The sequence below is a fragment of the Buceros rhinoceros genome, unplaced genomic scaffold (genome assembly GCF_000710305.1).
Source record: "Buceros rhinoceros silvestris isolate BGI_N320 unplaced genomic scaffold, ASM71030v1 scaffold34553, whole genome shotgun sequence".
NCBI lineage: Eukaryota > Metazoa > Chordata > Aves > Bucerotiformes > Bucerotidae > Buceros > Buceros rhinoceros.
Window position 1 is genome coordinate 1 of NW_010405920.1, and position 11,135 is coordinate 11,135.

Here is an 11,135-nt window from a genome sequence, read left to right on the forward strand (position 1 = left end):
AACACCCAGACACCTCAGCAAACAACATTTCTAGCTATCCTCAAAGACAGGCTGCTCTGTCAAGAAATAACGACAAAGTGGAATGTCCAACAAGCTTTTACTTTTGGATAAAAATCAGCTCAGTCCTGTTATCTGCACAAGAGGTTAATCACGTGACCTGCTAAAATCATGTCCCCGGTTTCCATTCTTAGACCAGTTGTTTCTCTTGAAGCCGCTGTTTCCAAACCTGGAGAACCCTCGTCCTGCCTCCTGGGGGTACTCTTCCAGCTCAGGCAACTCCTTTGCCACGGACAGCTGCCAGCGCCTGGTGTCCTTCCACTGCTCCTGGAACAAGACCAACGTAACCAGACTTTACGTGCCTGTGGCTGTGTCCAAGGCACCTACATATCATTAAAAACAACGCTGAATGCAAAGGCATCTCCAGACAAATCCCACCCGTGCCAAAACAGGTCAGCAGATCCCTCTTGGGAGACAACTCGCAGTCCTGTGACAAACGATAAATGACCACTAAAGTACAAGAGGGAGTGGAGTTAACAGAAAACTGGTTAACTCAAAGACACTGGAGAGGTCAAAGCCCAGAGCAGCCAAAGAACATAGCAGTTTATTTAATAAAATCAGGTAATATAATGAGAAAGAGTCATGGCAGGGTATTTTCTGCCGACTGTGCTGTGCTCTTTCTAGTGACTCTGTGGTCTACGTGACGTCCTTACTAAAGCACAAACCTTACCCTCCAAACCACCCTTTAGTCAATCATATATATGGCAACCACCACATTTCAAACCACCAGGTTCCAAGCCAATTCTGGCTGCAAAAACATACCTGTACGTTACTCAGTTCGCCAACAGGGATATCAAAGCACACCCCCTGCAACAGAAAAAAACGAAGGCATTTGCTTTCCAAAGACGCATCCAAGAACAAAGGCACACAACGCCAGCCAGGCAGCACCTGCAACCACTCAGACACCAAGCGCAGAAACCAGAAATGGCAGAACACGCGGTCTTTTGGGGGAAGCTTTTCACAAGCTGAAGAAGAGAGCAGTTAAAACACCAAAAAGCTCTAAACAAGCCGCAGATTCCAACATTCTGTGCTGACAGCAGGACTGCCTGCAATCAGCCTGTCTGTTTAAAAGTAAGGCAGTCACTCCCTGGCACCACGCGCTCTCCGAGAACACACCTGCACAGGAGGCAAGTATCAGGAGCCAAGCTGACAGTCAGTGAATGCCATACTGCTCCGGTCAGGCAGCCACAGCCCTGCTCCACAGACATATCTTAATTCAAGTAAGTGTCTTTTAAAACATTCAAATAGCTTCGATGCCTCTTTTTAATACTGTATATATAACACAGCCCTTTCAGGGGGGGTTGTGATAATTACCATTTTCTGAGAAATGAGATTGAGTAGGGATAGAGTGAAGTATCAACATTTCTATACCAGCACTTCAGAACTCCTGCCCCAATCACCGCTCATATGCATGCACATCCCACCCTTCCCTAAGGCTTCTTACCGTCTTCCCCTTGAGGAAACGCATCGAGGACACTTTGTCATCTACTTCCTCACCCAGCTGTTCCTTTAGTCCTCGCCAGGCGTAGCCCATGGTATGCATTTCTATCGAACACTTTAACACCATGGTCACAAAGCCCTTCAGGAAGCAGAGAAAAATGTTTATGAGACTGAACTTGGCTGAGCCTGTAACTCACTAACCAATGAACTATGGCTTAACTTGTTATTGTAACGTAGTATTTAACCCTAAGAAATCAGCTTCCCTAAAGTGAGGCAACTAAAAGCCTCCTGAGAAGTTGAAGGCATCCATCTAACCTAGGATTGCCCATCAATATGAATGCCAATAGCACTTCTGTATCTTAGCCCGAAGCAGAGACAGATTTATTCGATACAGCCAGAGAACAGGTAAAAAGACCCTGATACAAGCAGCACAGTCCAGTCACATGCTATTTCCAAAACTGTATTACCACACAACAAACCAGGCCAAGTTCTCTCTAAATACATTGTAAAAAGGAAGGGTTCTACTTCTCTTCTGTCAGGATCCCTTTGAAATCAGGTAGTCACGTTCTAGACTTACTTGAAATATCACAGAAATGTAAAGGCTTCCTGGGGGGGGAAAACTACAATAGCACGAACCAATCTGTATCTACAGGTAAGAGCTATTCAGAAACCCTATCGGATGACCGTGAGAAGATGCCACGTTTGGACTGGACACAAGCAATTAATCTATCCATGCTTGTTAACGCAGCTATAACATTACTTACTGCAGTGGAGTTGAGTAAGGAGCGCTGCTGTATGTACGCTGCCCCAGAAATATGGGCCAGAGCTGCGGCCAGGGCATCAACTGCTCCTTTTTCGTCTATGAGCTCTTGAGCAGATTTTCTGAAGTAGTCCACTGCGGAAGGAGGAATGGCCTCCAGCAACCTACATGATGACAACAAAAGTTTAAGAGATCAGCAAAGGCCAGTGTCAAGTGCAGTCATCTTTAAAACAAATTTCAGACAGCCTCCAAGATTAACAAATTATCTCTAAAAGCCTTGGCTAACACTTTCATGCTTCACTACTGCTCATTTAATGCCTTCAGTGTGCTGAACACCCACCCTCTCTGTAAATTAAGCCAAGACTCTTTTGAAAGATGTATTCAAAACTGAGGACGTTCAATGCGGCATGTTTGAGAGCATCAATAAAGACATCAAGGTAAGGCTCTAATTATCAGAATTAAGGCCCTACCCAAGAATCCCCAAGAAACTATTGTCAGCAAACCCAAGAAACCTTTGCTTTTACTTCACAAGGAAGAGAAGCAAACTACTACAATGCCACTGCAATGCCACTTCCCACCATTCTTCAGTACATGGTGAGCCCAACACCACGGCCATGATCTCCTTTATGCTGATCAAATCCTCCCTAATTGTAACAACTCCTGTCAAAGCAATTTCCACCAACAGGGCAACAAAGCAGCATGGAGTAAAACCCACAACCCTTGTAAATAAGATGATACAAAGAAACACAGGATGGGGCTACAACACCCCCACTGCTGCAGAGAAGCTCATTATACTAAGCACGGCTCTTCACACACTGTCACCTGAGCAGACAAATACCAGTTTCCCCACATGACAGTAATTCCCCGTTTCGCTCCTGACTTCTGATGAAGCACACAAGGGTTAATTTCTGCAAGAACTTTAAAGAACATTCTATGTCCTACGAGAAGGTCTACGCTCAAGAACGCAGAGGTTTATTGATACCATCTTATGAAAACAAGTCGGTGTCTACATGGAAACCAGCTGACTTTTATGGCACTGGCAGACCTGCTCACGCACAGGCCAGATCCCTCAAAGCTCTGCATTAACAGCACGGCTGTCAGCAAGATCTCTAGACACCTTTTAAGAACAGTCAAATAAACTTACTTTTTGGCATCATTACTTGAAGCTTTAATTACATCTGTAGCAGAGGGAACACCTACACGCTTAAAGGTAATCCCCTGAAATCAAGAAAACAAATTACCATTAGAGGTGTTTCCAGCACTCTACAACTCACCCCTACCTCAGTCACATTACCGTGACCTCTAGTCCCTTACTGTTCAGAACATCACCACAGTCTTCACTAAAGCTAGAATAAAGCTTTTCTTTAAGTTTCTGCCTTTGTTAAACTGGAGATACTTTACATCAATTTATGTGCAGATTGTAACAAAAGGCACAGTCTCCTCCACACGTTCCTGTTCCAGTCTGCCTGCGGACAGCAACAGAGTGCTGCCAACATGAGGAAACTCGCCAGACATCAGGACAGGCTGATACAAAAGCATTTACAAACGCTTACCAAATGTCAGCATTTTAGGCCTACTGGACTATGGGACACAAGTCCCATACTGGGCTCATCAACAGACCGTGGTTACAAAGTGTAAGAGTGGCAGAGTCCTTTTAGGAGCCGAGTAATTTAAATTTCATTAAGCAGAGGTCTGAGGTACAACTCACCGCTTTGTGCTCAACTTGTTTCAGAAGATCTTCTTCTCTTCTCTGAAACAAACAAATGCAGATCCCAGTCCGGCCAGCTCGACCCGTACGTCCAGAACGATGGATATAGGAATCAACATCCTTCAGAAATTGAGATTAACGTGAGAAAACCTTATGTCATTTAACTGCTGACATTTATACATTGTCAGAGAGAGACAACACAAGCTAAATTCTAACTCAGGAGCCTAAGGAGTGATACGTTATGTTTCTATACCCAAAGCTGTAACTACACACAAGCCGCTCAGGTTTGCATACACTACTCTGCCCAAGGGGTGCTGCGTCCTGTTTAACAAACAGTAGTGACATAAGGTTTTTTTAAAAACAAAAGCCCCACTGGTGTTTCAAAAGAAGAAAAAGGCAGCAGCAGTATTTTATAATCCTTACGGAAGTCAACAACATCCAGAAGGGATTCGGAAATGCTAAAACAATGTCAAAAGCAATCTTAAGAGTTCCCAGAGTAACTGAAAACCATCACGCTTACTTTAATCAAAGCTCAAAACACAAAAGCTTAACTAGCAAGTTCTAGACCTGCATTTGTAAAAAATCCACTTCATTTGTGAATCAGAACGTAATTCTGGTGAACAGAGAAATAATCCACTGTTCTGGCACAAAAGGATAAATTACCACTTGAGTTTTCTCTAATGACTTACTTTTGGTGGTGAACACTGTATAACAAGGTCAACCTCAGGAATATCCAAACCCCGGGCAGCCACATTTGTTGCAATCAGAACTTCAAACACACCATTTCTAAAGCCTTTTAATGTCACTTCTCTCTGTTTTTGTGGAATGTCACCATGTAACGACTGGGCATCCTGTCAGTGAAACAAACCATTAGCGTGTCATTTAACAGGAGAGTCGAGGCTGTGGTATCTGAAGGATTAGTTACAAACCCCAAAATATTGTGCAGAGCAACAGAAAATAATTAAACAGCTGATACCAAAGGAATATAAGGGATCCTACTTTGTGGTTTGGTCCTTCTCTGGGACAGTAACACTCAAAAGCAGTCTTCTTACCATAATCTTGTTATTTGTAGCATACCTGCAGCAAACGCTAGAGTTTGCAGTCTGCCATGCCAAAAAAGGCCCACTTCAGCTCTTGCTTCCCCTGGAGCAAGTGGAAGCAACTTTCCTTTAGCAGTGCTGGTCAATAGCTGGCAGGAGACTTTGCTCCCTTCCCTGGAAGGCCATCCCAAAATCCAGAGAAACTAAAGTAAGGTTTTCAGGGCATTCCCAAACCCTACAGGTGATCTGAAGAACTCCCACTTTTAACAGGACAAGAGGCAGACCAAATGTTTGACAAGGAGAAAGGGGAGAGTCACGAGCTCAGAATTCAAATAAGTAACATGCTAAGGCAGAACTTACTAGTACAAGAGAAAGAACACATCACACACCAACACAAGAACAAAGTCATTAGATTTACTGTGAAAGCAGCAGGGCCAACAGACAAAAATTGTTGCTGCGATATTTTGATGTGGATGCCATGTGACACTTATCAAATACTGTGAGTATTCCCAGCACAGCTCCTCCTCCATAAATGAATATTCAGTAGTGAACAGGATTTTCTCGGAAAAAAATTCAGCACCTTTCCCCATGCTCAAAAAAATGGGTAATAATTCAAGCAAGCATAGAAAACCCGCTCAATATCACCTGAGTTCAGAACAAACTGTTAAATGACCTTTCAAGGGCAACAAGACCTTCCATTCCACCCTGTTAGTTGGATTTTCCTGAACATTGACTGTCCAAAGAATAAGTGTCATGAAGAGACGTGAATCCAAAAAGTACACTAAAGTGAGATGCAGTATGTGCACTACACTGGCTCCTCTTTATGACCATTACTATCTCCTGGTTATTCAGCTCAAGCTGCCTACTTTCTATCAATCCTGGCCTGTGTGATTTCCAAGCCAAAGTCATAAATTCATAATCACAGCCAACAGGTTATTTTAACTGCAAAGCTCTACTTTCAGAAACTGCTTTTTTTAAATCCACCTGCAGAAACAACTTCGTCCACACTCACAATCTCATATTTATTTCAGGACATTCAACTCCTGAACACCCGTAATTGCCGCTCTCCATTCAGACCCCAGTACCTGTTTGAGCGAAGCACTCATAGCCAGCTCATTTGCTTCCTTTTTCGTCTCACAAAAGACAATGGTCCGCCCACTGCTGCCACTGTAGACTTGAATGATATCCCCGAGAACGCCTGCTCTCTGAGACGAGCGACACTGTATAGCCAAATGCTGTTTGGGGAAGAAACGTGATAAACATTATGTCAAATCTAAGCCCTGCACAGGGCAGACAAAGCAAATGCAGAAAGACTTTTTTTTTTTTTTCCAAGTTTGCAAACTGCTGTCCCCATATGAAAGCTTTCCTTAAAAAATTAGTGTGTCAGTCTTGAAAAGTCACTCCACCCTTCGTAAAGTCAGTGCAGACTCCATTTCCCCCAGGCGACATGATCTCAGGACCCACACTGCTCTGCAGCAGAATCACTCACTTCCACAGTCATAGCAGTTCTCTGAGTCTTCTTCCCAATCAGGTCGATCTGTTCATACTCATCTTTCATGTATTTCTTTGCTACATCATACACCCATCGAGGACAAGTTGCAGAAAACAGCAGCGTCTGGGGGTTGTTCTCAGAACCTGGAAGGAAAGGCCACTGATTTCAGTCATTGCAACAGACTCTGAAACTTGAGAACTGACAAAACGCAACAGAGTTGCTCTCAAATTGAGAGGTTTATATGTGCAGGAAGTCAGCTGCAAGAGGAAAACTTAGAAGCAATGAAAACATTTCTAATACCCTTTAGACACCAAAGGCAAAATTACAGCAATTTTAACTGTACTAAACTGAATCCTTCATCCTGCTGGGGAAGAAATGCAAGACACATCTCTAGATCATCTGTTCAAACTGGTTTAGACCGTGCCTGAAGCCCTCCCACATCCCTGAAAGAACTCTTGTCTCAACCCCTCCTTGCCTGGTATTCCAGTACTAACTAGCTGCGAACAGCGAGGCCATGTGCAAAGGAAAAAGGCAGGCTAAAAAGGAACTCTGCAGACCAGGGGGAAGGAGATATAGATTACCCCGGGAAAGAACAGTTTAACAAAGAGGATCTTGAAAGAGTTTAACCTACCTTCAGAGCTCCCCAGGATCTGACAGAAAGGAACGCACATTGCAAAAGAATGCTTATTATTCCCTACAATTTCTTTTCCAGTTTTGTAGAAAATGCTTAAGATTGAGTAATTATGACAACTCTTCCAAAACCTACACTGATATCTTGTTTTAGAAGATTATCTGCACTTTCTGGCTGTCAGGACAAAGACCAGCTCTGGAGAAATGGGGAGAATGGAACAGTCAGGTAAAAACGACAGTGGCTGTACTGGATCAAACCTAAGACCCACAAAGCTCAGCTACTCTCTCCAACAGTAGTGAAGGGTAGTCAGTCAAGGTGTAAAGAAACGCTGCCAGCAACCAGCTTCTTGTGGCTTCCAGAGCCAGAAGTGACATCCTTGCTTTTAGTAATCCTTGATATTTCTACTTCCAGTGATTCATCTAGTCACTCTTCAAAACTTTCGGCATTAGTACAACATGGCAAGGAATTTCACCCTATTAAAATAATCTCCTTCTGCTCTGTACCTGCTACTTGGTGGCTTTGCTGCTATCAGAATTTACCTTTTTTGTAAGCAAATCCTAAGATTTCTTCCACTTGTTCAGCAAAGCCCATGTCTAACATGTGATCAACTTCATCCAAAATAACATGCTTCACGCTGGAGAGTTCGAGTTTGCTATTCTGAATGTGGTCTTTGATCCGTCCAGGAGTTCCCACTAGAATATCAATGCCGCTTTTAAGGAGATCAACTGGAAGAAAAGACAGAAAACCAAAGACAGCGTCAGAATGCTACGAGACAACAAAATAAAAAGTTACCAGTACAGAGCAACACTTCCAGTTTTAGAACCAAAAAGCTACTGCCCTTCACTTCAATCTCTGAATAAAGCACTTCTCTCTTTTCTTTGGATGGTCATCGACTCCTGGTGTACGTACACAAGACCCACACAAACACACAACAAAGAAGAAACTTAAAGGACTAGTCACTTTGCAGACCTACAACAATTTTTTTTTTTAAATAAATTCTTATTAGAACTAAAATAACCCAGGCTGTATGCTTCCTTTGAAAGCAGCGTCGTGGCTCCTGACTGAAGAGAAACTCAGGGAGAAAAGCCAGTTTTATTCATGGAATGCATTTGGAGAAAGTCAACTCCAACCCAGCAGTAATTCCTTCATGTTAACTTACGCTGCTCTTTATATGGAGTTCCTCCATAAAAACAAGCTACTGACAGTTTCCTGGTGAGATTCTTGAAGTCTTTGGCTACCTGAGTGGCCAGTTCCCTGGTTGGAACAAGAACCAGCACCTGGAGGGAGTGAAAAGACAAAGCGCAGCTGGGATAGGGTGCTAGAAGAAAAGGGTTTATTGCACATCAAGCAGCTTATACTCCCGTTCTCATTCTACACTTGTTGCAGAGGTGCCCGCAGCTCCCCACTATCCCAGCAACATTTCCTGCCACCTGGAGCCTGCACTCACACACCCTCAGAGCCAGCAAGAGGAAACAAGGCAAAGCATTACAAAATAACTGAGATGTAGAACGCAACTTTTTTCCCTTAAGTTACTACCAGATAAAACAGGCACCTCAGTAATACTGCCAAGCACAATGAAGGTGCAGTTCAGCATTAAAGGACGGGAACAGTCACTAAACAATTTGAAGTAGTAAGATCTTAAAAGATACAAAGCATGACGCACTCCAGCCACATATCCTCTTTCTTCACCTACCTGCCTTCCTCCAGCATCTATCCTCCTCCCTCCATTTTCTTTATGAATGAAATGATTTTAAAAAAACACTGAATTCTTCTCTAGAAACCTTTCAGACAATAAGATTCTAAAACTTAACATTTCCTTTAAAGTTAATAAAATAGAAGGACGAAGTAGGCAACAAATGTGCAGACTGTAACACCTTTTCAGTCTAATGATAAATATATACACTTCATTTGTGTGGGAATATGGACCCGATCACAGGTATCTGGCTACCAGTTCCATCTCATGCTTAAGTAGAAGTGCAACCACCACTTGCATCCATTAAATTGAGCCTCCGGACATGAATGGGGAAAAAAACGCCTTGCTACCACCATGGAATTTACAGTGAGAAACAGCAGTGAGCGGAGACAAGCCCAGCTGACGCAGAAGAGGCAGGAGCCTGAATCCCGAAGCCGCATGCTAACTTCCTGAGGACAGCACTCTGTCTACCCACTGGCTACCCTGACCATTCTCCCAAACGCTGTCACAAGGAACCCTAAACAGGAAATGCGTTATCACTGTGATGTGTGAAATCTCTGCCACGCTGTAGCTCCTGATCTGAGGAAAGTGTTCAGAATTGCACACACCAAAAAAGGAGAAAGAAGTCCCAAACACAAGTCCCCAGAGCAATTACATAATCACTTGAAAACTGCCACATTCTACGGTTTTGGCATTAACCCTTGAGTGGTAAGTTACTTTTGGTGCGCGGCCTCTTCTCCCATCTTCCGAGACGCTCTGAAGTTTTTCAATCAGCGGAAGAGCAAAAGAAAAGGTTTTCCCGGTTCCTGTCCGAGCTTGAGCAATTACGTCTTTACCATCATATATGGGCTGAAAAGTCTTCACTTGCACAGGGAACAGGTATTTTACACCGCGAGCTGTAAGATAATCCAAAGAGGTTCCATTAGAAGGGGAACAAACCATTTAGAAGCCCTCATATATAACTAGCCAAGGCACATTATGTTAAAGCCTGTACACAACAGGAGACACAACTTTGAAGAAAACCACCTATCTTTGGGTTTGCTTCTACCCAAAAGGTATTCCCTGCCCCCAAACACCCAGCTGACCATCCACAATGAAATATAGCCTTTTTTGACATGTTTGGCATAAGATAACAGGAGAGGAAGGAAAAAGAAACCAAACATGTTTTTTCTGATACAGCTCAAAATTTTGTAGCTTGGTTTTGAAGGTGGTGAGGAGATGATGGTGTTTATTTCAAAACATTCTAAAACTCCAGAGAGATTTTGCACAAGGGAAGTGAAATTTCCAAGCTTCAAAGAGCAAGGAAAACGTAAAGGAACAAGGAGAGTTTTGTCTGAGGAACAAGAATCGCGCAGCTTCCCAACACAGAGGACGAGAACTCTACAGGGATTTACTTCTGCACAAAACCAATTGAGAAGAGACAAGAAAATGTCCAAAAGTATGAGAATAATCACAGACAATGTGTTCACAAGAGCCAAACAGTCTTCATATATCAAATACCATTACGCTGATTTAAGAAGTGATACTGTAGACAGCAGTTATGGGAACTGAAGCAAAAATACAGAGTAAGTAGAATGATGTTGATGAGAAGAGAAAACCTGCCTCTAGAATGTCTGTCTAGGAAAACCACACCATGGAAGAATAATCACACCTTAAGGCACTTGATACCAAACAAAACAGAAACCTTGTTCCTACTAACAATGGTGGATTCTTTGAACCTACAATGACTGCTCACGTGCACATTCTTACAGTTACATAATACGATGTAGGACCATTTACCCTTGGCTTCTGTCTCTGCTTCTCCAGGTAACAGAGTGCAATTCTGGGCAAACATTTGAAGAAATTTCTTTTACTACATTAACTAACCTTTGAGGAGGTTGATGGTGGCTTCGGAGAGAGGAAAATTGGAGAAGTCCCCTTCTTTTTCTTCTTCTGTCAGCTCCTAACAGCATAAGAGAAAAAAAAATTGCTAGCCCAAGAGATGAGCAAATAACATACGCTACGTATGCACACAAGGAGAGCTGTGCATCTGCTTTACCACAGTTTTGCCAGCTACCTCCTTTCTTTAAAGGAAAAGAAAACCCTTGTGACACAGGTATTTCACAAACAAAAAGGTCATCACAGTGTAAAGTGGGAAACTTGTGTCCAGCCATCCTGTATTAGGAGACACACTGAGACAGGCTGCACCACTTGGTGTGACAGAATTCCTACAAGCAAATCCCGCTTTTACATTGGTCATAAGTAAAGACTTCCTGCCAAAGGTCTTCCTGATCTTGTTACCTGCATGTCCCGGGTTCAACATGGAGGAACCGGA

General features: G+C 43.1%; 1 protein-coding gene across 1 annotated transcript; it reads right to left on the reverse strand.

Moving 5' to 3' along the window:
* Positions 1–144: 144 nt before the first annotated feature.
* Positions 145–11,107, reverse strand: LOC104488655 (nucleolar RNA helicase 2-like). Its single transcript, XM_010133914.1, has 14 exons — positions 11,102–11,107; positions 10,688–10,763; positions 9,539–9,717; positions 8,288–8,405; positions 7,668–7,853; positions 6,495–6,640; positions 6,091–6,240; positions 4,655–4,816; positions 3,966–4,085; positions 3,402–3,475; positions 2,262–2,421; positions 1,502–1,636; positions 820–864; positions 145–324 (listed from the first exon to the last, which is right to left on the reverse strand). The coding sequence occupies exons 1-14, from the start codon at positions 11,105–11,107 to the stop codon at positions 145–147; spliced, it is 1,737 nt and encodes a 578-aa protein (XP_010132216.1).
* Between the last annotated feature and the right edge of the window lie 28 nt (positions 11,108–11,135).